We start from the raw sequence: 26,578 nt of genomic DNA, 5'->3' as shown, positions 1-26,578 counted from the left end.
GGAATCGGTGGAATGGGCCAAAGAAAACCCATCTACAGCCCTTGTTTCCACGCCCTGGATCCTGCACTGTTGCAGCCGAGGCGGGGAGAGTTCAGCAGGCAATTAATTTCCAAAGAAAATTCCATCCACACTCACGTTCCCCCACAAACAGATGTGAGTGTAGGGTCCCCAACCCCCAATCCCGCCGGGTTCTTCCAGCACTGGGGGCGGGGCTGCATGCTGAGAGCGTGGACGGCTCCTCCCACACCGCTCTGCAGGCCTAGCCCAGCCCCGCCCTGGGGTCTGCCCTGGCCTTTGGGATCCGATGCAGCAAAGGCAGGCCGGTGCTGAGGGAAACGTCCAGACCCAGGGCGTCTGTATGCTCCTTTGAGCTGCGTCCTGCCCACCTCTCCCTGGCCGCCCAGAAAGCTCTGTGCAGCCCTGCAGCTGGGCCTCCCCCTGCGGTCACTCAGCAGCCCTGGGCCATCTGAAGAGACCATTCCCGCAGCTCACTCCCCAGACGAAGCTCAGGGCGGGGCCCCCGGCTGGCTGAGGCCAGGGTGGTCAGTGGGGCCCGGACATGTTGGCACACCCCAGCCCACCAGGCTCTCCCATCTCCGTGCTCCGGCCCAGGCGCCCTCCCGAGCCTGTCCAGCCACCCACATCCGGCAGTGAAGCCCTGTGTCGCTTCAGGTCCGCCCGCGGGATCAGCCTCAAATCACGGTTTCATCTCCAGGGATAAGCAGCACTCCCAGGGGTAGACGCTCTGGCTCTGGTTCCCTCTCCCCAGCGATGCCGGCGTCCCATCCCGGACGCGTCCTCATGATGTGCCGTCTCACCCTCCAGGGCGCGGTGCGGGCGGTCACTCCACCGACCAGAACACGAACTGTGCTTGCTGGCACGCCCTGCCCCGTGTCCTGCTGCCCGGCATTCAGATGTGGGGCAGGCACTCAGAGCAGAGCTGTGACCGGCCGTGGCCGTGCGCAGGAGGGGATGGAGATGGTGAGTCGGGAAGACAGAGCACGGATGCAGCCAAAGCGTCCACGATGCTGCCTGGGGCCAGGCCTGGTCTCCCGGCCACACGCACAGTAGCACGTGCTCAGGGCACCCTCTCACCGACCCCAGGCGTGTGCATCTGCCCCTGGGGCAGCTGCCACGGGTGCCCCAGACGACACAGCGGACGTTCACCCTCTCACGTGAGATCAGGGAGTCGGCAAAGCTGGTTCCTCCTGCGGCCTCTCCCCTGGCTTCTGGTGTTTGCCAGCATCCTTGGCATCCCATGGCTTGTAAAGGCATCACTCTCATCTCTGCCTCAGCTGTCACGTGGCTTCTCCCTGTGTCTCTGTGTCCACTCCGCTTTTTCCAAGGACCCCAGTCACTGGGTTTAGGGCCACCCTTCTCCAGTATGACTGCATCTTAACAACTGCATCTGCAAACACCCTATTTCCAAATACGGTCACGCTTTGAGGTCCCGGGTAGATGTGAATTTTTGAGAGCATGCTACTCCGCCTATAAGAGTGGTAATCTCTGCGTCAGGGAGGAGAGCATGCCCAGACAGGCTGAGCAACTGGTCCAAGGTTGCACAGCTGCTACGTGGTCGAGCCAAGACCAGACCCTGGCAGGACACTTGGAGCCTGGCCCTTGTCCTTACTGTCACGGGAGTTCAGCCACTCAGCGGTCCACGTTGCAGATGGGGAGACAGAGCTTAGAAGGGTGCTGCCTGCCTGTGGTCACACCATGTTTGGGTCGAGCGGCTCCTGGGACAGGGGTCTCCAGCCTGCCTCCCCTGGGACTGCCAGGCTGTGCTCAGTCCCCTGCACAGCTGCCCTTCGAGATGCAGGCCTGTTTCACAGACACTCGAGGGGGTCTCTGGGGAGCATGAGAAGAATCACCCCTGCTACATGATTGCATAATAAACAGATTAGGGCATTAGGCACCAGAGTTATTAAAAGTGAAAGATCCTCCAAGAGAAGGCGAGGGATGTTTGGAGCCTCTATCTGCTACAAATATGTAATGAAATTTAAATTGAATCTGGTTTAAAATCATTTACCTTTTGACATCATGTATCGGTGCACTAAGCATCGGTTGAGAAAGCAAATAACCTTTCAAGCAGAATGAAAAATTACTCTGTCTCTTTTGATTTCATGTTAATTTTCAAATTTAAACTACCCTAAAGCTCTCTGCTTGGGGTCAGCCCCTAAGAGCCTGTTGCTTGCACGAGGTCCGGGCCGTCACGGGCACCCTCCTGGCCTGCCTTGCAGACGTGGGAGCAGGTTCGGCTTCCGTGCGGGGGAAAACTGCTCCAGGGAAGGAGGTGAGGGCCCCTGCCCGACTCAGAGTGACCGTCCACACAGCGCTTGGGGGACAATGGGCAGGACACCCCTCAGCATTATGGTGCCCCGGGGTAATCATTTTCTACTGGGAGCCTCGGTCTTCTCATTCATCTACACACTGGCCACCATCGCCCAGCTCAGCCGGCCTCCGGAGGACCCTCGAAGGTGTAGGAGTTCCCGGGCGGGACCTCGTGGGGACATGCAGGATGCCTGTCGGGCAGGAGGGGTCCCAGGGCCATCCCGTCCACAGCCAGGCATCCTCACCGGGAACCCGTGTCTGGTACCGTTACTGGTGGTGATGGAGTTGATGGGGATACGGCTGAGCTGCCATTCAGGTGGGAGGGGGCGTTGTGAGGCCCTCACTCACCTACGTCAACCCGCTGAGGCCAGGCAACGAGCCTCGGGGGTGGGTGTTCCGGGGTTCCGGCTCCCATTACACAGACCAGTAAACCGAGGCCCCAGAGGCCGAGCAGCTCGCCTGGTCCCATCACTGCATGTCCAAGCCGAGACCTGGACCAGCTTCCGTGAGTCTGTGGGTCATGGGGCCCAAACGCCAGAGCCCGTGTGGCATCCATCGGAGTCTCTGAGGTTGGAAGTCTTTCGTCTTGAAGCAAATCAGAACCTGTCAGCTCATCCTCAGCTTTGGCCATGATTGGAGCGGGGCGAGCACAGTGGGGCTCCCTGGGCCGGCCCTCCGTGCTGGGCACCGCCCTGCTGCTCCCAAACGACACGGCAGGAGGTGGGAGCCCAGCAACCGTCACGGATCCCGTGTGAGCCTTGCATGGAGTCTCCGGTCCCTGTCCCTGGGGGCACACTGGCTGTGCAGACGGAAGCGTGAAGGACGCCCAGGTGGGCAGGGGGACGGCACGCCAGGTGCCACTTCAGACGACCCTGCAGCCGGTGCGGAGATGGCGGCCCTGTTTGGGGACCCGGGCCTTGGTGTGCTCAGCGAGGGCCTCTGCAGCCTCTGCCCTGTGGACTCAGCAGCGAGTCTGCCCTGTTTCACAGAGAAGAGAGTGGAGCCTCAGACGCTGTGCCCTGCCTGGGCTCCCAGCACAGACGAAGCAGCAGCCTCAGATCCTGGGCCTGTTCCCAGGACCACGTCAGCTTCCCAGACTCAGAGGGGCAGCATGTTGACTGCGGCCTAGAGGCCCCCCGGGGGTGGTAGGACGCTCGGTTGGGCCTGGAAGGTCTTCCTTGAATCCCACTCAACTCCTGGACGTGCCTGTCCAGCCCCTCGGGACCCTGGCTGATGTCCAGAGAGGACCTGGGCCTGGGCCCCTTTTGAGGCCTGCTGCTATTTCTTAATTAGCCCGACCAGACAAAGGGGCTTTTCATGGGCACTGTCCCCTGGGCTGTCACATGTGGGCACCACTGGGCTGGAAAACAGAGTGGGCTTTGCCAGGACTTCACCCCCACCGTGCCTGCCCAGAGAAGATGGGCAGGGAGGAGAGGCCGGGGAGGGAGGCCGGCCTGGCCCCCCCAGGCTGGCTGCGGCAGAGGACCCTGGTCCCGGGAATCACGTCTCCGGTCACACTGCTGCCACCAGGTGAAGGGATCCAGGTGTCCAGGCAGCAGGAGCCCAGGGTCTGCTGCTCCCTGGCGAGGGGCTGCTTTCCACCAGGACACAATTCAGGGCCCCCAGGTGGCCCAGAGCCAAGCCCTCGGGCAGAAGGCCCGGATGTCAGTGTGCTGGGCTCGCCAGCCAGGCAGAGCCTCCGTGCCAGCTCCGGGGCCCAGGGGCGGGTACAGTGGAGGGATGCTTCTACCGCGTGCCTGCCGCCCGCGGGCAGCCCGTGCTCACCCCCCCGGGAGAGCTGCCACGCCGATGTGACACAGGCCTGTTGAATGTCCCCAGCACCACCGTGCCCAGGAGTTTCTCCCAAGGTCAGGCACGTCTGCAGAGCCCGGCAGCCGGGACGAAGCCAGGATCTTTGTTTTCCTTCCCGTGAACCTCTACCTGAGAGGAACTGAGGGGTCTCTGGGCCTTTGCTTCACGAAGGTTGTGAGTCTGGGGGTTTCTGGGGTGGGCGGAGGGGGTGACAGGCAGTGATGCTTAATGCTTCTGGGCTTTCCTCTTGGGGTGATGAAAATGAGAACGTGATGGTGACAGCGGTTGTAGGACACTGTGAACCTGCTAAATGCCGACAAAAGGCACACTTAAAAATGGTTAGTTTTGTTATGTGAGTTTCACCTCAAAAAAAAAAAATAAAACAAGAAAACTTTTAGAAGGGCTGTCGGAGCAGACAGGCTCTCCCTGAAAAAGCAGGAGTGAGGCCCCCTGGCCCGGAGATCAGGTCTGGACAAGGAGTACGCATTTCCCCGGAGCCCCCAAGGCCCCGCCCACCACCCCCCCTGCGCACCGGGGCGCAATCCCTGGGGCTGCACTGGGCGGGGGGCTCAGCAGGGGCCTGGCCGGGGCTGCAGCCACCATCCCCCCAGACAGCACTAGCCTCCGGCGGGGGGCGGCCTCCCCTCCATCCTTGGCTGGGCATCAGCCGTGCCTGAGCCCAAAGCCCCCCAGCCAGGGACACAGAAACAAAACAGGGCAACATAAGTGCACAGGGATGCCTGACACGTGGTCCAAGTGGTCAGCACATCGCCATGGAGATGGTCATCTGCGGGGTCCCTGGGCCCCGGCCGGGAAATGCCCACCGGCTCCCGATGAGGGTTGGGGGTCGGTGTCCGTCCCCTCAGCCAGAATGCCACCCACAGCGGTGACGTCTGCACCAAGTGTGCTGCTGGCTTAAATGAAACCCAAACCAAGGGGCCCCGAGGTTTCGGCACCAGGAGAACCGGAGCAGCCAGAATTAAGCGGCGCGAGAGGAGAGATCTGTGCTGAGATCACCAGGAAGGGCGTTCAGAAGAGCCGTTAATATGTACTTAAAAAATTCTTAATCTCCACCAGCATATGCCGTTCCACCTAATTTTGATCAACTTAAATGTAAAAACGTCTCTGTGCCTCCGCTCTGGTTTTACCGCCATCTGGTTTAATTAGTCCTCGGGTAGCGTGCCGCCGAGTTAATGACGGAACACGCCGGGCTGACTGCGGCAGCTGCTGGGGCCGTATCTCACCTCGTCCTCTCTCCTCGACCCGATGGCGGGGGTCAAGGCTCTGGTGGCCGAGGACGCGGCCGGGGGTGCGGGTGGTGGGCCTGGAGGGGGACTGGGCGTGTGAGGCTGGGCGCTGGCAGGACGGCTGCCAGGGTCGCCCTGGGCAGGGAGGGGTCTCTGCGTTCAGACCCCTGGAGGATGGACTCCTGCCCACAGGCTGATGGAGGCCTCAGGTGGCCCCAGATTCGCTTCTCCCGTCAGGCTGGAAGCCAGGGCCTGGCAAGGGGTGAGCAGCGCTCCCTGAACAGATGACAGAGAGACCATCCCAGAGGAATGAGGGGGGCAGGACACAGGCCAGGACCAGCCTGGGGGTGAGGAGACGGGGAGGGGCTACATGAGCAGGGCCCCCGGCGCCACGAGGCCTCAGAAGACCTCACCGTTGGCAACTGTGATGGTGACTTTGACAAGTGCGATCCTGGGAAAGGAGGGAACAGAGCCACGGGAAAGCGGGCGTGACGCCTGCACGAGAAGGCGGGAGAGGATGGGTGGGGGGAGCTGAGGTCCACTGGTCCGAGGCCAAGGTGCCAGAGGAGGGAGAGGTGGAGATGACCGGGGAAGGGGTCATCGGGCAGGGCTCAGGCAAGACAGGCACCCCAAAGCCCCACTTTGCAGGACACGAAGCTGCAGTCTGGCAGGCCCAGCCCCATGAAGTTCCCACTGCTGGCCCTGTGCTGGGGTCTCACTGACCCAGAGCAGCTCTGCACCACTGCTCCCCACCCTGGGAGGGCCCGGCCCCTCTCTCAGGGTCATGTCCACCCTGCCGCATGGGAGGTCTGGGCCTCTCGGGTTCCACCCTAAAAATGGAAATGACAGTGCCTACCGTGCCTGGTTTTGGAGGTTGAAGATGATTCGTCGAGATGCCAGGACAGCCAGAGTGACGGCCCAGAGTCAGTAGTCCTGTTGGTGTCATTTCAACCTTCTGAGATGGGCCCTTAATGGACACTGAGAGCCTTACACCCAGTGGATTTTCCCTTTTTGCCTTGTCTGCCAGGAAGCTCAGAGCTAAGCTCTGTGCTCAATTTCAGGAGCTCCCCTGTCTGGGCCAGTAATTCTCAGCTGGAATGAGTCACCTGGCTGACAGGTGAGGGGACTGGCCCTGCAGGCTCTAGCTCTGCCCAGCACAGAAACGACCTGGGGAGATCCAAGGGGCCCTCCCCATGCAGCCTCAAGACCCTGAGCCATGTCCATGGAAAGGTAACTGACAGAACTGTCCCCTTGGCTCCAGTGCATTTCTGCGAGACAACAGACGGCTGCCACGCCAGCTCACGTGCACACCGCTGACGCCCAGAGAGCCCACACTCAAAAGTCATAGGAAAGTTATCCCCAACTACCCAAATTAAACGTATTAAGAGGTAACGGGTTTTTAGCGTATTTATTAATCAATTTGACAATGCCTGGGGATTGTAATATAAAAATAATCAGTTGGCCTTCTCACCAACGTGAGATGCCAAGAAGGTGTCATTTAATTTTCCAATGCCGACTGTCACCTTTCCAAACTTATTGTTACATTAATTGAGATGAAAATTCTGCAATTTGGAACTTCAGAAGGGCATGTGTTCGTTCCGTCTGGAGCCTGTGCGCACAGACAGGCAGCGACTTGGTGGTCCGCACTGGATTCCACTCCTGGGACGCAGGGAAGACGCTGAGGCCGGCTGTAACCACGGGCCAACAGGGAACGTCCAAGATGCAGCAGGTTCCCCCAGGAGACCTGAGCCTCACAAAAGGGAGGGGAAGGGAGGGAGGGCTGGGTCTTCCCTCTGTCCCGTCCCACCCGGCAGCCGTGAGCCCGTGTCCACACCAAGGCCGCCTGGACCAAGCATCCCCGCCTGACACCTCCCTAGCGTCCCTGGGGAGGAAGCCAGTAGACAGACGGAAACTGTCTGCACAGCGAGTCCCCAACAAGACTAAAGGGCGCCACGCATAGGACACACGTGGCCCCCCGGGCAGAGGCGGCGCCAGAGATTGCAGGTGCCCCGGCACAGCGACAGTGTGGACGTGGCTCCAGGCCCGGTCAGGGCCTCGGCCTCTCTCGGCCGAGCTCTGCTCTGAGGCCCCAAGCTGATGTCTGGCCTCGGGAAGCCTCTGGTCCTCGTGCCCGTAATGGATGCTGAGCCCTGATGACCCACCACGAGGGAAGAAAAGCACATTGAGAGGAGTTATGTTCGAACGTACACTTGTGCGCGTACCCACGCACGCACACACACACACACTCTACAAACCGTCTAGGTGTTGGTATTGTCCTCATTTCGGACTTTGTTATTTGCCTTTAGTTTTTTGTTAAAGTCTTCCTTTAAAATTACCACCTGTCTCCGGGAGCAGAGCAGAAGGGGGTTATTTCCTTGCTGGAGTGAGGCCGTGACAGTGAGAGGGAGTTGAGGGGAGGTGGCTCTGGTCACCTTGCCTCCTTGGCCAACAGATGCAGGCGTGTGTGCAACGTGGGCCCCCAGCCACCTTCCCCATGTCCCACCTGCGCCGTGGCCAGCATCCCTGGGCTGGCTCCTCGCCGCCTACCCGCCACGCTGTGCCCCGGGGACCCGCCACATCCATCACCAGCTGCAGCCTGGGGATGCCCAGCAGACGCCCCTCTCACTGCCCTGAGCAGCATTCAAGGAGTGAGGGGAGCCCACCCAGCTTGGGGAGACCCCACAGAGCCCTGGGGGAGAGGGCACACAGAAGCAGGCTTCCCCTTCCCCCCCACCCAGCAGACCAGCCCCTGGATGCGTGCACGGGGAGGGGCCGTCCCCACCGGCCACGTGAGGAGTCCACGACACCCACACGCAGGCCTGCACGAGCCAGCCTCAGGCAATGGCCCTTCGGAGCTTCAGGGGTCCGGCTGGACCAGCAAAGGGGCTGGAAGGGCAGAGCCCCCTCTGTCCCGGGAGGCAAGCACTGCGTTTGACTCGGTCTCTGCAAGTGTGTTTTGTAAAATCAAAATTGACAATGAAATGGCTTCTCTGCAGATCCAGGTGTTGCTGAATGAAGGGCATTTTCCAAAAGGAAGGTGCTCAGGGCTTTGTCAACTGCCTCCCAGGGTGGGCAGGTCTCTGGGGGCTAAAGGAGCCCAGGAGGGCTGGACCCTGGAAGGCACCAGCGAGGAGAACCATCCCACCTCCTGGAAGCCTGAGCCACCCCCGGCCAGGTTGGCCCGAGAGGCCAGGCCCTCCACAGGCGCAAAACAAAAGCACCCAGAGGGGTGATGGGGCCCCGTGTAGCACCAAGCACAGCACAAGCCCCGAGGCTACCTGCTGACCAGCTCGCCCTCTCCGGGGTGGCCCCGGCTGCCCCCAGTTCCCGAGACTCTGCACCTCTGGCTCCCAGATCAGCCCTGCCCTGTGAATTTTAGGGTCCTGGCTACCCCTAAAAGTGCTGCGTGTCACCCCACAACAGATGACAGCAGTGCCCGTGCTGGCCAGGACAAACATGGCAACACCCCCTCCACCCAGGTCAGGGGAGGATGGTCCCTACGGACTGAGGATTTTCTTCTTTGTTTATACAATTTTAAGGGTTACATTCCATTTACAGTTATTACAAAACATTGGCTCTATTTCCCGTGTGGTACAATACGTCCTTGAGCTTATCTTATACCCAATAGTTTGTACCTCCCACACCCCCCAGCCCTGTAGTGCCCCCTCCCCCTTCCCTCTCCCCATTGGCAACCATTAGTTTGTTCTTTATAGTCTCTATATGTTGGTTTTTTTTTTAGACTCCACATAAAAGTGATATCATACAGTATTTGTCTTTCTCTGTCTGACTTATTTCACTTAACATAGTACCCTCCAAGTCCAGCCATGTTGCTGCAAATGACAATGTTTCATTCATTTTTATGGCTGAGTAGTATTTCATTATGTATAAATATACCACATCTTCTTTATCCCTTGGTCTATTGATAGACACTTAAGATGCTTCCATACCTTGGCAATTGTAAATAATGCTCCTATGAATATTAGGGTACATGTATCTTTTTGAATAAGTGTGGTTTTTTTTGTTTTTTTTTTCAGATATATACCCAGGATTGGGATTGCTGGGTCATATGGTAGTTCTATTTTTAGTTTTTTGAGAAACCTCCACACCGTTTTCCACAGTGGCTGCACAAATTTACATTCACACCAACAGTGTACCAGGGTTCCCTTTTCTTCACATCCTTGCCAACAATTGTTATTTGTGTTCTTTTTGATGTTAGCCATTCTGACAGGTGTGAGGTGATATGTCATTTTGGTTTTGATTTGAGTTTCCCTGATGATTAGTGATGTTGAGTATCTTTTCATTTGCCTGTTGACCGTCTGCATTTCCTCTTTGGAAAAATGTCTATTCAGTTCTTCTTCCCATTTTTTAATCAAGTTGTTTTTTTGATGTTGAGTTGTAGGAGCTGTTTATATACGTTGGATATTAATCCCTTATTGATCATATCATTTGCAAATATTTTCTCCCAGTCAGTAGGTTGCTTTTTCATTTTGTCAATGGTTTCCTTTGCTGTACAAAAGCTTTTAGGTTTAATTAGGTCCCATTTGTTTATTTTTGCTTTTATTTCCTTTACTTTAGGAGACGGATCCAAAGAGATCTTGCTGTGATTTATGTCACAGTGTTCTGCCTATGTTTTCCTCTAGGAGTTTTACAGTACCCAGTCTTACATTTAGGTGTTCGATCCTTTTTGAGTTTACATTTGTATATGATGTAGAGAACGTTCTAGTTTCATTTTTTTTACATGTAGCTGTCCAGTGTTCTCAGCACCACTTATTGAAGAGACTGTCTTTTCTCCACTGTATATTCTTGCCTCCTTTGTCATAAATTGACCATAAGTATGTGGGTTTATTTCTGGGCTCTCTATCCTGTTCCACTGATCTATGTGTCTGTTTTTGTGCCAGTACCATGCTGTTTTGATGACTGTAGCTTTGTACTATAGTCTGAAGTCAGGGAGGGTGATTCCTCCAGCTCTGTTCTTTTTTCTCAAGATTGTTTTGGCTATTTGGGGTCTTTTGTGTTTCCATACAAATTTTAAAATTATTTGTTCTAGTTCTGTGAAAACTTCCATTGGTATTTTGAGAGGGATTGCACTGAATCTGGAGGCTGCCTTGAGTAGTATGGTCATCTTAACAATATTAATTCTTCCAATCCAAGAACACAGTATATCTTTCCATCTGTTTGTGTCATCTTCAATTTCTTTCATCAGCATCTTATAGTTTTCCCAGCACAGGTCTTTTGCCTCCTTAGGTAGGTTTATTCCTAGGTATTTTATTCTTTTTGGTTCAGTGGTAAATGGGATTGCTTCCTTAATTTCTTTTTCTGGTACTTAATTGTTAGTGTATAGAAATGCAACGGATTTCTGTATATTAATTTTGTAACCTGCAACTTTACCAAATTCATTGATGAGCTCTAGTCATTTTCTGGTAGCATCTTTAGGATTTTCTATGTATTGTGCCATCTGCAAACAGTGACAGTTTAACTTCTTTTCCAATTTGGATTCCTTTTATTTCTTTTTCTTCTCTGATTGCTGTGGCTAGGACCTCCAAAACTATGTTGAATAAAAGTGGTGAGTGTGGGCATCCTTGTCTTATTCCTGATCTTAGAGGAAATGCTTTCAGCTTTTCACCATTGAGTATGATTTTGGCTGTGGGTTTGTCACTTATGGCCTTTATTATGTTGAGGTAAGTTCCCTCTAAGCCTGCTTTCTGGAGAGTTTTTATCATAAATAGATGTTAAATTTTATCAAAAGCTTTTTCTGCATCTATTGAGATGACCATATGGTTTTTATTTATTCAATTTGTTAATGTGGTGTATCACATTGATCGATTTGCAGATATTGAAAAATGTCTGCATCCCTGGAATAAATCCCATTTGACCGTGGTATATGATACTTTTATTGTATTGTTGGAGTCAGTTTGCTAGTATTTTGTTGAGGATTTTTGCAAATACGTTCATCATATTGGCCTGTAATTTTCTCTTTTTTGTGTGATATCTTTGTCTGGCTTTAGTATCAGGGTGACGCTGGCCTCATAGAATGAGTTCGGAAAGTGTTCCTTCCTCTGCAAATTTTTGGAATAGCTTCAGAAGGATAGGTGTTAACTCTTCTCTAAATGTTTGGTAAAATTTACCTGTGGAGCCATCTGGTCCTGGACTTTTGTTTGTTGCAAGTTTTTAAATTACTGATTCAATTTCATTACTGGCAATTGGTCAGTTCATATTTTCTATTTCTTCCTGGTTTGGGTCTAGGGGACTGGAGCCTACCCACCAAGTGACCCCCAATAACCACATTGGGCCCCAGGGCTTGGGAGTGCACCCCTGCTCGGTGACACTCCACAGGCAGTCACACGTCCTCACTGGGGAACTAAGTGCCATCTGTGTCACCCCCTGGGGCCTGGAGCTCATGCCTGGTGTCTCCTGGAGACTGTGTCTCCGTGAACCTTTCCCTTTTGCCAATTTAATCTCCTTTCAGTCTAACAAACCATCCCCGAGACTGTCACAGCTTTTCTGAATCTGACAGTGGTCTCACAGACCCTGACCCATGGGCAGTGGCAATGGTCTGCACTGGGTGTGCTTAGGATGACGTTTCTGTAGACATAGTGCCAACTGCCAAGGCTGTCCGGATGCCTCTGGGTAAACGTTCTTCCTCAGTCCCCAGACAGACATCACTGTAGCCTGCTGGCAGTGCTCTGCATGGCACAGCCCTGGTCAGCCAGATGGTGACCACCCGATTCCACACCCCCATGGGGCAGGACGTGTTTCACAAGGTTAATGGCAAGATCCAGAGCTGAAGAGGCCAGCAGCCATGTTCAAATCCCAGCTCATCACACTTGGGGAAGACAGGGAGACACTGTGGGCCTCTGAGACCCTCAGTTTCTTCTTCTATAAAAAGGGAATCATATATCCCATCTCCTGCTGAGAAGACTCAATGTCACAAAGTACGAGAAGTGCCTGGCACCTGACTGGCACCCAGCAGTGGTTCAAGAAATGTCCTCTCGGGGACTTCCCTGTGGCGCAGTGGTTAAGAATCCGCCTGCCAATGCAGGGGACATGGGTTCGAGCCCTGGTCCGGGAAGATCCCACATGCCGCAGAGCAACTAAGCCCGTGTGCCACAACTACTGAGCCTGCACTCTAGAGCCCACAAACCACAACTGCTGAAGCCCGTGGGCCTAGAGCCTGCACTCCACAGCAAGAGAAGCCACCGCAATGAGAAGCCTGTGCACCACAACGAAGAGTAGCCCCTCCTCGTTCGCTGCAACTGGAGAAAGCCCGCGTGCAGCAGTGAAGACCCAATGCAGTCAAAAAAAAAAAAAAAAAAGAAAGATTAAAAAAAGAATAGGTCACTGAAACAAAACTTAAAAAAAAAAAAAAAGAAATGTCCTCTCTGGGAGGGCTACAGGCTTTTGTGTGGGTTCCTGAGCACTGGAGCATTCTGGATGCAACTGGTTCAATCCCAAAGGCAAATAATGTGAGCCCCACCTGCAGGCAGACACGCTCACAGTGGGGAGAGTGTCCACTATCACCCTGCCCAGAGAGCTCACAAGGAGGCTTGGGTGGGGTGGGGTATGGAAGGCACCCAAGCACCCAAAGTCTCCCCAGTGCAGACCCTTGGCCGCACCCTGCCAGCTGAAGGGACCCCTGCAGTGGCCTCTGAGATTCCATTCGGGAGCCCCACCCTGTGACGGTACCTCTTTCTCTCCCCCGTCCCCTCCTTCCCTTCCCCACCTCCTTCCCTCCCCCCTCCTCCTCTCCTCCTTCCCTCCCCCGTCCCCTCTCTCTCCCCTCTCTTTTTAAAGCTGCGATTGGAACTTAACTTGGAAACAGCAGATATGTCATCCGTAGGCTCCCCCAACTTGTCCAGACCCTGAAGTCCAAGACCCACCTGCCCCTCTTGGCGTGGTGTCTGGACCATCCCCAGCTGCCCCCAAGGCTGGCTGCAAGTCCCATCACGGGTCTCCTCTCCAAGCCTCCCAAATCCCTCAGGACCAGGCTGGGGCCCCAGAAGACGGCCCGGCTTTGTTGCCAACTCTCCCACCAGGAACCCTGGGCGCGTCCCCGGCATTCCCTGAGCCTCACTTCCCTCTACAATGAAGAGAAAACAAACATTGAGCTGGGAGGGTTGCCGTGAAGATCTGGAAGCAAGTGGACACGGCTTGCTGGGCGCCTGGCAGGATGTCCATCCACCAGGACTGTAGCTGAGCGACATAGCAGGGCCAGCGCCCACCTCTCCAAGGATGGTCCGCGAGGACAGGGAAGCATCACTGCGTGGACAGGCCCCGGGGTGACAGCACAAGCCTGTCCGGGCAGCAGATCCAGCCGCGGTCACCGAAGCCCCGAGAGGGGCAGTCTGCCAGGGCTGGGGAATATGGGGGCTTCGATCGGGACCCTGCAGGCAGGATTCCAGAACGACGTGGGGGCTCGTGGTGGAACAGGAGCGAGCGGCGCCGCAGAGGGGAGACTCCTGGGGCAGACAAGGCCTTCGTCTGGGTTACAGCTGGGCAGGAAAACAAGGCGCTGGCCACAAGGACCCCGTGGCCTGGACGATCTGTCTCCTTTTGGAACCTTAGTGGATTCGAAAGTTGCTAAAGGCCCTTCCGCCACCCAGGTAAAAACACTTGCCAGAGGTAGTCTTCCAAGTCAGGGTCGAACGGGCAGGCCACCCCGTATCCGCCCCACCCTGTCAGCCAAATCAGCATCAGAGCCTTTTTCATACACATGTGCAAATGGCTGACAGCAGCAGTAATCCTGGGTTAACTCATCCGCGGCACCTGCTCCTCGCAGGCCCTGACCCAGCTGACGGGGCCAAGCTGACAACGGGAGGCCCAGGCCCTGCCCCAGAGGGGCTCCCATCCCAGGGTGAACGCGGGGCCACACGGCGTGGAGCTGGCAGGCCCACAGACCCCCACTTCTGGGGGAGCTCCTGTGAATGGAGACGTCCCCACCTTCCAGGTGCGCACACGTCACAGGAACAAGGCCTGGGCCCTCCCACATGTGGCCACGCTCAGCAAACGCTGGCCTGGAGGGCCCTGAGTCCAAGGCCACGAAGCCCTGCAGGGCCTGGGCTGCCTCCTGACCCTCCCACACGGCGTCCACCTGAGTCCCAGCAGAGGACGTGCTAAGGCTTCGGCCGCCCTGATGGGAACCTGACCGGCGAAGGCTCTGGGCACCCAAAGCCAGAGCGGCGTCCCCCCTGGCTCCGGCCGTGGACAAGGCTGTGTGGAGTGTCCGTAGTCACAGGTGGCCTGGCCCGCCCCAGGGAACCTTCCAGGCCCCGCAGACTCCCACTAGGGACACTCCAGTATGTGTCACGTCTGCTCCATGGCACGGAATCGGCTCCCCTGTTTCTCAGAAGCGTCCCACCCCACTGCTGGCCCCAAGAATAGAGCTTGAGCAAACCGGGTATCAGGTTTGAGGCGGCAAACCCAGGCCTGGCGTGACACGGGGAGGAAGGTCCCAGGCCCGGCCTGTGTGCAGGAAGCCTCTTCCCCGAGGGTCCCGGCCCCGCCCGCAGGCTCACCGCCCCACATCCTCCAGGTCACGGTGGTGGGGCTGACATGCTGAGTGGCCAGAGGCCTCTGGGTATCCTGCCCACTTCCCAGGGCCTAAAAGACAGAAGCCTCCTGACCACCTGAGACAGTGGGGGTGACGGGAGCATCTTGCAAGATCTCCATGACGACAGCGTCCAGTGAAGTCTGCATCCTTCCCACACGCACTGGGCTTCGGAGCTGGAGGTGGCGCTCGGCCACCCGGCTGTACCGCGTGGGCTTCTGCTGCTCCTGTCTTTAAAATCTGTTCCTTCTTCATGCTGGAACCTTAAGATGAAGCCGGAGCTCAAACAGACTGAACTCTGACCACATCCAGCAAACGCATTTCTGTTGACCACGGACACTGATTTTCACTAAATCAAAGTCCTTGTAAAGAAGCACGTGGGTTGCCACAGTGGCCTGTGTCCCACAAGGCCTAAGCCTGCCAGAAGGTTTCAGAACCCCTTGGTGCCCACGTCCAGTGTCCCAGATGCTGATGGTGAGAAGTTTTGCTGTTTCCTTAGCTTGAGAGCTCACGTCTCACTGTGGTGGGAGGTTCAGAAACCTCCCCAAGTTCATTAACACACACCTGCTTCCAGGTCTGGGTCCTGACAATTTTTCATGTGTGGAATGCATGTTGTTTGGGCCGACCAGGACGCCAGAGACAAGGTCTCCGGGGGTCACAATGCGGTGGCTCCCGAAACAGCCGGCCTGACTCAGTCGCGTGTTTCCAGAGCCCAGTGAGTTCTGGAAACACGTGCCACCCCCGCAGTCATCTCAAGGTGACCGTCTCCCTAGACGGCCCTGCTCTCCCACGCTGAGGGAGCAGAGAGGCCTCTCCTCTCCAGCTTGCAAACATGGATGCGACAGGTCCTCTGACACACAGCCCACAGGGCCAGCCTCTGCCTCCCTGCAGGGTTCACTCCTACGGCCACAGAGCCCAACACGAGCCGGGGAAGAAAAGAGACACAGGGAAATGCACGGAAGACCCAGCGTGGCTCCGTGGCTGGCCTCCTTCAGCCACTGCAGCGCGGACCATAAATTAGCATCAATTGATTAACACGAGTCCTATCAACCCATTAATGGCATTCAGCTATACCCGGGGAAGTGCTATTAGGTAATGGAACTGCTATGGAGAAAAATAATTTAGAAACAGAGCCAGAGAGAGGCCTCTCCCCTGCAACCAATGGCATTCAGGGCGGCGTGGAGGCATTAGCATTTTAAGCATGCGATGTCCTGATAGGAAAGCCCTCCGGAGAACTGTCCAGATACCCCTCCCCGAACCACAAGGCTTCAGGCAATGGGTGCGCTTTAAAACTGCCTTCCTCAACGCTCAGTTAAAATCAGATGCGAGTCAAGTCTTGGAAAACTAGCAACGCCCTGCCCCCCGATGTCACCCGGATACCTGACAGCAGGAGACCATGGCCTAGCCCGGCTCCAGCCGACTTGTTCACGGTCCGGTCAAGCAGGCCAGGAAGACTCCGCCATCACCTCATCAACGGTGGATTTTAGTAACAAGTAGGTAAGCTCAGAGACGTTCGTAATGCTGGTATTGACTTTCCTAAACATCAGGTGAAACCCTCCGAACAGAACTTAGGAGAAAGCGGCCCATCACAGGCCGTCAGCAAGGACACCGGGAGAGCCTGCCCGGCTGCATTAATCAGCCCCTCTTGCTGGACATTCAAGACACCAAGACAAGGCAGGTGGGGACAACTTGGGGACAGGGGTGTCCTGAAAAGTTCAGGGCCCTGGTTACCCCACTCCCGTCTGTGCAGGGACTCAATTCTGTCTGTTCTTTTGGAAAACCATTCCGGAGCCATCAGTAAACCAGGGGTGCCGTGCTGGGGGCCCTGCCCTGGACAGGCCCACGCTGAGGGAGTCTCTCAGGTGCAGAGACTGAGGCCCCAAATCAGAAGGGATACGTGTCTGTGGCGTGTGTACACACGTGCGTGCACAAAAACAGGGACACGGCACGAAGGGACAGGGAAGCGGAAGCAGCTGGCACGGGGAGGGGAGCCCTGAGCTCTGTCCCCTCCTGCTCTTCAGTGCGTGGTCCCCAGGCCTGTATCCTCCAAGGAAGCCGCCAGGCCACATCTGTGCATCCCACTTCCTGGTTAAAAAGGAACCGGTGAGGAAAAGCTCTAGGGAGAGTCAAGTCTCCAACAACCCCCATACCCGCCCCGCCCTGGCCTCACCACCTGGGGTCTCCCGGGCCTAGGACTCCGGCGGGGCCGTCAATGGCTTTGGCTCATGACACGCGAGTCTGAGACTAAAAAGCAACATGCAGGCCGGGGCTGGGGGCTGCGGGGAGACCCGCACAGGTGTGCGTGTGCAGGAGTGCTGCCTGATACAGTGGGATGTGCATCTTCACGCGCTGCACCCACATACACAGCAGCACGTGCCGTACCCGTGCGCTGGGGGGCTGCTCCCTGCCGCCCCACGGTCACAGATGGCATGAGGATGGCGATGGGGTAGGGCTCCCGAAGGAAGGCGGCAACCGGCTGCCCGGGGACTAGAACACACTGCCTGTTGGGGAGGGGGGTGGGCAGGGGCACATCCTGAGGCATAGGGGCTCTGCATGCTCCCCCTGCCAGCACGGGCCTGCTGACCCTGGGCTCCATCCCTGTGCAGGGGCTCCTAGGGCCCAGCCAGGGCCCAGTGACAAGGCTGGCGGGCACAGGCTGGAACAGAAAGAGCCTGGCGGAGCCCCATCAGGGATACAGGCAGCAGGCCCTGGCGTCCCCCAAAAAGGACTGAGTAAAGGCAGCTTCCAGGCAGCCAAGGTCCCGCCAAGCGCAGCAGAACTTTTGGAGGGAATGGCATTTATGAATTTGTTCCAATGGGCTCTAGACAGAAATCTCCGAAATCACGCCTCTTGAAAAGGCGAACATCGTCAAGCCAGTGGGTAGATGGCAGACAGGTAGTGGGCTCCCCTGTCCCCGCGGATCAGGAATGTTTCATTGCCTCTAAATGGCTTTATCACCATCAGCAATAAAGTTACATGTGAGATATGGAGAAATCAGGATGTGGAGAAGAGTCTGAGACCAACCTCAAGCCCTAAGGCTGGTTCCAAGCTCTGGAGACAGAAGCGTGGGGAGACACTGTCCCCTCCCAGCAGACAGCCTTTCCCACAGCCCAGCCCGTCTGGGCACGACTGGGGAGATGCACCTGCCGGAGAAGGCGACTGGCTGAATGTCCTCACACCCCTGTGCTGGCTGTTCGGCTACAGATGCGGTCATGAGGTTGTCACGCTGCTGGCACTGAGCCCCAGGACCAGAGTCCCGATTCAACAAAACCAGGAAACGCCAGAACAAGCCTGTGGACTGCAGACCCACAAACTAAATCAGAGGTCCGAAGGATGGGGGGATTCTACCCCCAGGGGACACACAGCAAGAGCTTGGTTATCACCTAGGGGGGGTGGAGACTACTGGCACCGAGTGGGTGGTGGCCAGGGAGGTTGCCCAACACCCCACCATGAGGAAAGTCCACCCTGGAGAGCAACCTGGGCCAAACGTCCACAGTGCTATGGGGAAGAAGCCCCAGGGATGTCATGAGAAAGTAAGTATTCAAGGAAAATAAGGATGAAGTAGAAGCTAAGGAAAGGAGGTGAGGCTGACGGGAGGGTCTGGAGAGCTCTCCACTCTGGCAGTCTGAAAGCCTACCAAGGACACTTTGAAAACACTGAACGTTTCATTGAGATCCCACACATTTTTCTTGTTTCTCCTTTTCAATCAGACGGTGTTAGAACCAGATTTGATGTTCTGGATCCAACAACTTCAGTTTTCAGAATACATCTCTCCGGCCCCGCCCCCAGTCCTTTGGCCACACCCAGACCCTCAGCCCCACCCCTAGCCCTTAGGTCTTGCCCCCAGACTTTCGGGGCACCCCAAGTCCTTAGGCCCCAGACCTTCAGTCCCGCCCCGGTCACAGCTCACTGCCCAGGGCGCCAGGATCAACGAGTGTTTTCCCAGAGAATGGGGCAGTCGATGCCCGAAGGCCCAGAGCCGTGGCAGCTGGCATCCAGGTGAACACACAGAGCGCTGGAGAGGGAAAGGAAGCAGTGCATTCCGGGGAGGCTTCCTGGAAGAGGAGTTCTCCAACACTGGGGTCAGGGCATGTTCTGGAGACCAGTCCAGCTCAGGGTTCCCTCGCTGCATTCAGCAGCACTGTGGCGAGTTACCGTGCGAGGGACCCCACGGACAGCGGGCTATCGGAGTGAGTAAGACCAGAGCATGCACAAGAGAATGGGCACACACATCACATTCCCACGAAGGGAGCCCTGGGGTGCCGGCCCCGGGCTGAACTCTGCCAGGCCAGCACAGAGGGATGGAGAGGGCCACTGGGGCAGGAAAGATCGGCTTTGTGAGGCCCTGAGTGACGTGAGCGGGGAGGTGGCGAGATGGGGAGGAGAGGACTGGTGCCGGCTCCATTCTAAGGGAAGCCGTGCGTGGGGATCTCCCGTCGGCCAGCCTGGAGGCAGAGGGGCCACCGAGGACAATGCTGATGTATGCAGGAGGGACTCGGGTGACGGTGGGGAAGACAGACCTGGAGGATGGCTAGGTGTGTTCTGGAGAAGGACTCACAGGAGGCTGGGCACAGGGACAGAGCTGGAGGCTGCCCTGCAATGCAGAGGCCCTGGCGAAGGCCGGGCAGGGCAAGAGGAGGCTCCGGGGTGGAAGGGGATTCAGGGCCAGACCCTGGGCCGAGAGTTTGGGGCAGGCGGTGACCTGAGAGAAGGCAGGCAAGGGCCCCAGCAGAACACGGTGCTGGGCCCAGCTGGATGCCCCGTCCTCTACTGCCTTTGCTTTGTGCTGACCGTCCAGCCCCCCACTGGGACGCAAGCCCAGGAGGCCACGGTCTTGCCCATCTCTGTGTCCCCACGCTTCCTAATTCCTCATCATACGAACAACCTGAGGCACGACGCCAGGGGCCGGCTCTCCACCGTTCTTGCCTCCAGCACACTTAGAAGGAGGGCCAGGTCCCCAGGTGGGACCCCACAGAGGCCAGCCCCTCCACGGGGGAGGCCGACTCCACAGCAGGTGACACACCAGGGCCCAGGACCGGGAGGCGGGAACATCGTGAGATGAGTGGGGTCTTCCCCAGGGGACATCTCACCAAGCGGCCACTGTCCCACCAGGCCTAGACCCACCATTCCCGAGGACGCCGCAGGCACGCCAACTTGGAGCTGGGCCTCCCGAGAGCCACGAGGACCAGGGGATGCCGGAGGAGTCCCGCCGGCCTAGTTGGAGACAAAAGTGATTCCACACTCGACTCCTGCCAGCCATTGGAATAAATAAGTAAACGTTACAAAGCCTGCGGGAACCCTCCACCACGTCTGCGGGGTGAAGGAGAGATGGGGCGGCTTGCCCAGATCTGCTGCCAGCTGCCGAGCCGTTTCTGGAAAGCCCAGCCATCAGACAGCTTGTGCTGCCTGCTGGGAGCTTCAGTTAGCGCCACTCCAGGGCCCAGATCTGGAAACCGTGGGGAGGGGGACATGGAAGGGGGAGCAGGCCATTGCTGGACGCGTCCCAGAAGCCGTGGGAGCCCTGGGGCAGCCCGGGCAGCCCGAGCTCGGCTCTGGGGTTCACGGATGGCGTGCAAGGCTGCCTGCAGAAGGGGACAGCACCAGGCACTCTCAGCCCCATGTGCCAGCCCCGGCCCGAGAGGACAGCCAGTGACAATCCCCCAAACAAATAAAATCCAGCAGATCCAGCGGCCAGCCCCCTCTGCGACCAGCATCCGATCGATCCCTCTCACGCAGGAACCCTGACCCACATCCTCCTCGTCAACCAACCTCCTCCCCAGCACTCGGCTGGCACCCACGGCTCTGGGTGACAGGTGGCGTTCTGTAGAGGTCATTAACTCCAGAGCACCACATTTTAATGCAAAAATGAGCCCGTGTAAATCAGCGCAGCTGCGAAGCTATATAAAGAAATGGGGATTTTAATGTTTTGCTTTTCTTCCCATTTCTCGTGCCACATTATCATAACATTTTCCCGTAATCACGCCCATAAAAGTCACCTGAAAATACTTCATGCCACAAAAGCTGATCTCCATATTTCCTCCCGGGGATGTCAAGTGGCAGGTCCTGAGCGAGAAATTCCAGGGCGGAATTCAGCCCAGACGTCTGGTGCCGAAGACCCGGCCAGCTGAGTTGTGGCACACAGCCCCCGTTTGGGGGGCGCTGTCCTCTGGGCTCACTGCAAAGAGTGAGGTGCCAGGGGAGTCCTGGAGGGCGTGGCCCCTCCTGGCGGTGTCGGGGGCTGGGGGGAGCACCAATCAGTCTGGCTGGCTTCCAGGGGCATAACCTCCCCCAGCTCGCCGACCCCCAGGCGCGGAGTTCCACTAATACCAATCCCACAAACAGGCAACCTATCTTTATGTAGTTGAAAGAAACACACAGCACATCTTCTCCGGCCAGAAATTCATCAAATAAAAAACACAGTAGGAGAAAAAAGAAAACAAGGATGAGAAATAAACTTCTGAATGTCATCACTTCATTAAGTTTCCAGTATTTCCAATTTCACCTCCTGGAAAACCCCAGAAATCAAATTTGAACAGCAGGAAAGTGGCATATTCTAATCTCTCTTAAATATGCAATAAATTATATTTATAAGGAAAATGCAGCATCAGAAAGCCTACGCTTCTTTAGTATTCTAATGGATTAAAAAACAATTCAGAAGTTGTTTGTAATTTCTTCTCGTAGTTGTGTGAGGACTATGACATGAGATTTAACTGAAAGCTACCATTCAATTTTGATGAGATTTGAAAAAAAAAAAAGTCAAAAACAGAGTCACATTGCCTCTCGCACCCTGCTCCCTGGTACTTTAAAATATAAGACTTTCCTCCCACCCACCGTTTACATGCCAGGAGCAGCTGACCACCAAGCCCGTCCAAATAGGAGACGTGCAATCTACGGGAAAGCATAGCCTTCTCCGACTTCGAATTAAACACCGCGCACAAGTGTCAAGTCAAGGCTTAGTGTCCTAAGGCAGCCACTAGCTCATCATTCTCTCCACCTCCCTCACAGTTATTACAGCCAGTATGTTGTAAGCCAGCACAATAGACTGCATCTTCGGGGTCTCGGGGCTGAGCACAGCACACAGGCAAATCACTCTGGTTTCGCCAGAGCTGTCCCACTCCATCCAAGAACCAGGTCGAGGCAGAACTCTCCTCTCCAGATATGCTAAGGGGAAGACGATCTAAATCAGCGTTTTCCAAGCCATGAGGACAGAGGTTTCCCCAGACCAGAAAGAAGGAGAGTTTCAATTTTCTCATCGGAGCTCATCACCTCCCCAGGATAAGTCTTTACCAAGCGTCCATCCCTGCTGTCATGGGAACGTACACAGAGATGGAGTCTGCATCTCTAAAGAAAGCCATCAAGGGCCCCCTTCCTCTTTCTGTTTCTCCTGGCAATTGTTCCCCAATAGGAGAAAAATGACAAGGCTGTGTCACTATAGCAACTAACTTAATTGGTGGACTGCAGGTCTTTCTCCAGCCAGAGGGTGGAGCCCATCTCCTTAAATATGAATCTCAGCAGGCGGCAAAGAAGGGAGGGCTTTCACGGGGCCAAGAACAGTAGAACACCCCTAACCGAAAACGAGGCCAAGAAAGATTCCAGTCTTCTTCTAGCAGCGCCAGGAAGTGAACACCTTTTGTGCTGCAGAGAAATGCACAGATTTAATAGGCAGGATAACTGAATCCTGTATGACGCTTATCAGTCTCCCTAACTAATGATACGAATAGATCTGCTCCAAAACACAAGAACATTTTGGGTAATAAAAATTCTTACTGATAACAAAAACAATTTACAGACACGGAGGCTAACTATTCTTCTTCATCCCAGATATATTGGAAAAGAGAATGAAATCACAGGAACTGTTCCATTTGCATTTTATTCGCTTTATCAATTCTAAAAATAAGAAGTTCTTTTTTCTCTAGGACTGATGTTCCAAGCTATCAATTATTATTATGTCTATTTCGTATTTTAGTGCAGTGTTTTAATTCCTCCAAGTGCATATGTCTATTTTGTATTTTAGTGAAATGTTTTAATTTCTCCAAGTGCCTTTCTGGTGTAACGGGGTGTGTCCAGAAACGTTATCTTATTGTCAGTTATTCCATTCCATGGAGATGGAAACAACCATAAAAATGTGGTCAACCCAAGCTTCTGCTATTAATGATTTCTGCCATTCTGGATAAGACTTTTTTTTTTTACCAAATGTCCTCGTCCTGGTGGGAGAGCTGTTTCCAGAATGCCAGGGAGGCCTCCGCAAAGCAGCCTGAGTGTCCAATGGGATCTCGGGTTCCACCAAGTGTCTGAGCAGCGGTCAGGCCTGGACCGCCAGAGAGAGCAGGCAGCAGTCTGGCAAAGGTGTGAGTGTCAGGACAGACACAGCGGGCCCCCCTTCAGGTTCAGGAGGTGCTGGGGGGGGGGGCGGGTGGAGTGAGCAGAGACTGCACACAGAAGGTGAGAGAGGAAGGCCCTGGCTGGCGCACCTGGGGTGGGAAGTGTTGAAGCCACAGGGCAGCGCGGAGGTGTCATGTACTTAACAACAATTAGCAGTTACTCCTCTCCGTACCCGGAGGGCTGCCTCCCTAGCCAGCCTGTTGTTGCCGGGTTCTCGCCTTGGCACCAAGGATGTTGTCCCCAGAGCCGGGGAGGGACAGCAGCCTGGGGGCTTGGGGCACAACAATCCCCTTCCCAAACACTGCTGGATGAGCCCCCGTCCCGTGCTGCCACCAGGAAGTGCATTTAAATGACACCTCCTGGGTGAGCCCCGAGTTTACCTGCCTTTCACCTGTTCCCCATGGCCAAGGAAGCCGGCTGAGGTTCTGCTCTGGAACCCTGGGGACGCTGCCCCAGGGCCCCGACATGGCCGCGAGGAGCTGGGGAGAGGGCACAGACCTGGCTCAAACCCCCAGAACCGCCCCCCTCCAGGCAGCCAGCACAGGAATGCGTTCAGAGGGGCAGGCAGGGTGCAGCCGGGATGGCGGTGCCAGTCTGGGCAGTCGGGCTTGCGGCCCCACGGGAAATCTTCCCGCTCGGAGACCCCTCCCCACGCGTCCCCACGCGTCGCCAGCAACTGCAGCGAAATGCACAACCCGGCTGAGACCAGCAGCCCGACCCCTGCTCTGAGCACCGGGTTTCCCCCGCCATTCCGGGAGGATGTGGGGGGTGGCTGGGCTGTCCCAGGACTCCGCGACCGCGCGCGCCCCGCGTCTCCACGGCCCGCCGCGGTCCCATTTTGGAGAGAGCGAAGGCTCTCGGGCTGGGAGCTAGGAGGCCGAGGGCTGCGAGGAGAGAGGCTCCGCGCCAGCCTCTCTCTCCCTCTCTCTCTTTTTTTTTTTTTTTTTTTAAGAATCCATATTTTTCCATCGCCCATGGCAATTCTCCATGACAGGTGTTCCTCAGCGCCCGTCCTTTCCTCCCGCTGGGATGGGAAGGGACCCGGACCCTGTGCCAGGCGGTCGGCGGGGGAGCCCACCAGCCCGCGCCATCCCGGCCCGGAGCCTGTGCCCGGGACGCTGACCACTCCCCACCCACACAACCAGCCGCGAACCCGTGTCCGGAGCATTGACCATCCACCCCCACCGCAGTCCCTAGGCTGTGCCCAGCGTCCCACCAGCCTCCATTCCCCCAGCCCCCAGCCTGTGCCCCGGGCGCAGCCCACCCCGACACACCCAGGCAGACCCCGACCCTGCTCCCGGTCCCCCAGCCCCCAGCCTGTGCCCCGGGCGCCCACCAGCCCGCGCCACCCCAGACCCAAGCCCGCGGCCCCGCGCCAGACCCACTGGTTCACCGGCTCGGGTCCCCGGACCCTACTCGCGAAATGCCGGCGGAAGCGGCGAGCCCTCTCCGGACACCCCAGCCCTCACTTCTCTTTTTTAGGAAAACGCCGGCGAGCCTGCTTCCCGGGAAGGCAGAAGCTCCAGCCGCGCGTCCTAGCCCGAGCCCCGCTCCTGCCCCAGGCGCCCCACTCCGGACTCGGCCGCCGCGTCCCCCCGCACGTCCCCCGCCGGAGTGTCGCCAGCGGAAAGCTCAGGGCAAGGCGCTCCACCGACAGCCCAGGCAGCGCTGCCCGCCCGCCCCGGACCTGCCGCCGCCTCCGGAGCGCGCGGCTCGGCTCGGCCGGGAAGCCGCCGGCTCGGCTCGGATCGCGGGCCTGGGCCGGGAGTGGCGGCGGCACGCCGGGCAGCCGCGGGCATCGCCGCGCAGGGACGCGCCGCGCCACCCGGGGCCTGGCGCCCGGGCCCTGCCCCGGAGTCGGAGGAGGGAGGCTCAGCGGTGGCGCCGGCCTCCGAAGTGCCGGCCCCTCGCCCTCCCGGCCCAGCGCAGGACCGGCGGGGACCCGGGGGACGGCGCGCCCGGAGCTCGCAACTCCGCACGGACTCCGGGCGGCCCGCGGGGGCGCCCCGCCGGAGCCGCGGCCCGGAAACGGGCAACGGGGGCCGGGGCCGGGACTGGAGGGCCGGCCGAGGACCCGGGCCGCGCGGTACTCACTGCAGTAGGCGATGAGCAGGCTGGCCAGGATCATGAACGCCCAAAAAGTTGAGGACATGCTGGGCAGGGCGGTCGCATCTTGCCGGCTGCTGGTCCTGGGCGATGGCGCCATTGAAGCCGCGGCGCCCGCGCGGGGGGCAGCAGCGCGTCTCAGCAGCCGGCCCTGCCCGCGCCCCCGCGCCGGCCTCCACGTGCGGGCCCCGCGCGCGCCATCCTCCGCCGCCGCCGCCGCCGCCGCCGCGCCCGGGCTCCGGCCCACTGCGCCCTGCGCCGGCCCGCCCCGCGCCGCGCCCGCGCCCGCGCCCGCGCCCGCCGAGCCCGGGCACGCCGGCCCTGCCGCTCTGGGCGTCGCTGCGCGCCCGGGCTCGGCGCGCCGGCCACCAATGCGAGGGGCGCGCCCGATGCGCGTGCCCGGCGCCGCGGGGGCCCTGCGGGGGCCCCGGTGCTGGCTGGGGAGGCCGGCGGCGGCGGAGGGGACGAAGCGCCGGAACCGCGCCTCTGGATGGCGACAGAGACGGCCCGGCGCGACCGCGGCCTGGGCACCTCTCGGGGAGGACGGGCCGGCCAGCGTGAAGTTTGTGGACTGGGGCCGTGTGGCCCGCAGGCCCTCGGCGCCCACATCCTTTCCCCGCCCCTGCCTGCAATGCTGGGTCCCAGACCTTGCCTGGGCTGGGGGTACCGGAGTTTATTCCACGTATAGGGGGCTTTGGACCCTTTCCCCGGATGGGCCTTGTCATCCCTGTTCTGGGTTTTTTGTTGGCGTCCTCAAACCCCTGGAGGGCACAGCCTTGGACCCACGCAGAGTCAGCTGAGCACCCAGGAAAGGCTGCTCCTTTCCCCAGGCCGGGCACTGCCAGGCCAGGACACACGTCCCGGGAGCCCTGTCCTCGGCCCCTCTGCAGCGCCTCCACCTCTGCCTACTGTCCTGGCCTTGGTGAGCCTCTCCGTGCGCACCATTCACAAGGCTCCAGTCTTGTGTCTCTAAATTCCCCACCCGGGACTGGTCTCCTGTGTTAATGCCGAGGATGGAGAGAGTGCATCCTCTGAAGTCACTTTCCCCATCCCCACTCCTCCCTCTCCTGTCCCTTCAGCAAGACAAGCTCCCAAGTCCAGGTGCTGACCTGATGGTCCAGCTACCCGGGGGCCGGGGAGGCTCTGACCCTGCGGT

At 57.7% G+C, this 26,578-nt stretch overlaps 1 protein-coding gene across 2 annotated transcripts in view; it reads right to left on the bottom strand.

The window, feature by feature from the left end:
• TAFA5 (TAFA chemokine like family member 5) overlaps positions 1-25,613 on the bottom strand; it is a 208,304-nt gene extending 182,691 nt beyond the window's left edge. Inside the window, exon 1 of one of the 2 annotated variants that reach the window (XM_036864588.1) lies at positions 25,411-25,613. In XM_036864588.1, coding sequence (XP_036720483.1) covers positions 25,411-25,522 — 112 coding nt within the window. In that variant the 5' untranslated portion in view covers positions 25,523-25,613. The remainder of the gene's footprint in view (positions 1-25,410) is intronic. The other variant, XM_036864589.1, reaches the window with a different exon arrangement.
• Positions 25,614-26,578: the final 965 nt, after the last annotated feature.

This window comes from Balaenoptera musculus, chromosome 10 (genome assembly GCF_009873245.2).
Source record: "Balaenoptera musculus isolate JJ_BM4_2016_0621 chromosome 10, mBalMus1.pri.v3, whole genome shotgun sequence".
In the NCBI taxonomy this organism is placed as follows: domain Eukaryota; kingdom Metazoa; phylum Chordata; class Mammalia; order Artiodactyla; family Balaenopteridae; genus Balaenoptera; species Balaenoptera musculus.
Note: the sequence above shows the minus strand (reverse complement) of the source record. Positions and strands in the feature narration are given on the sequence as shown.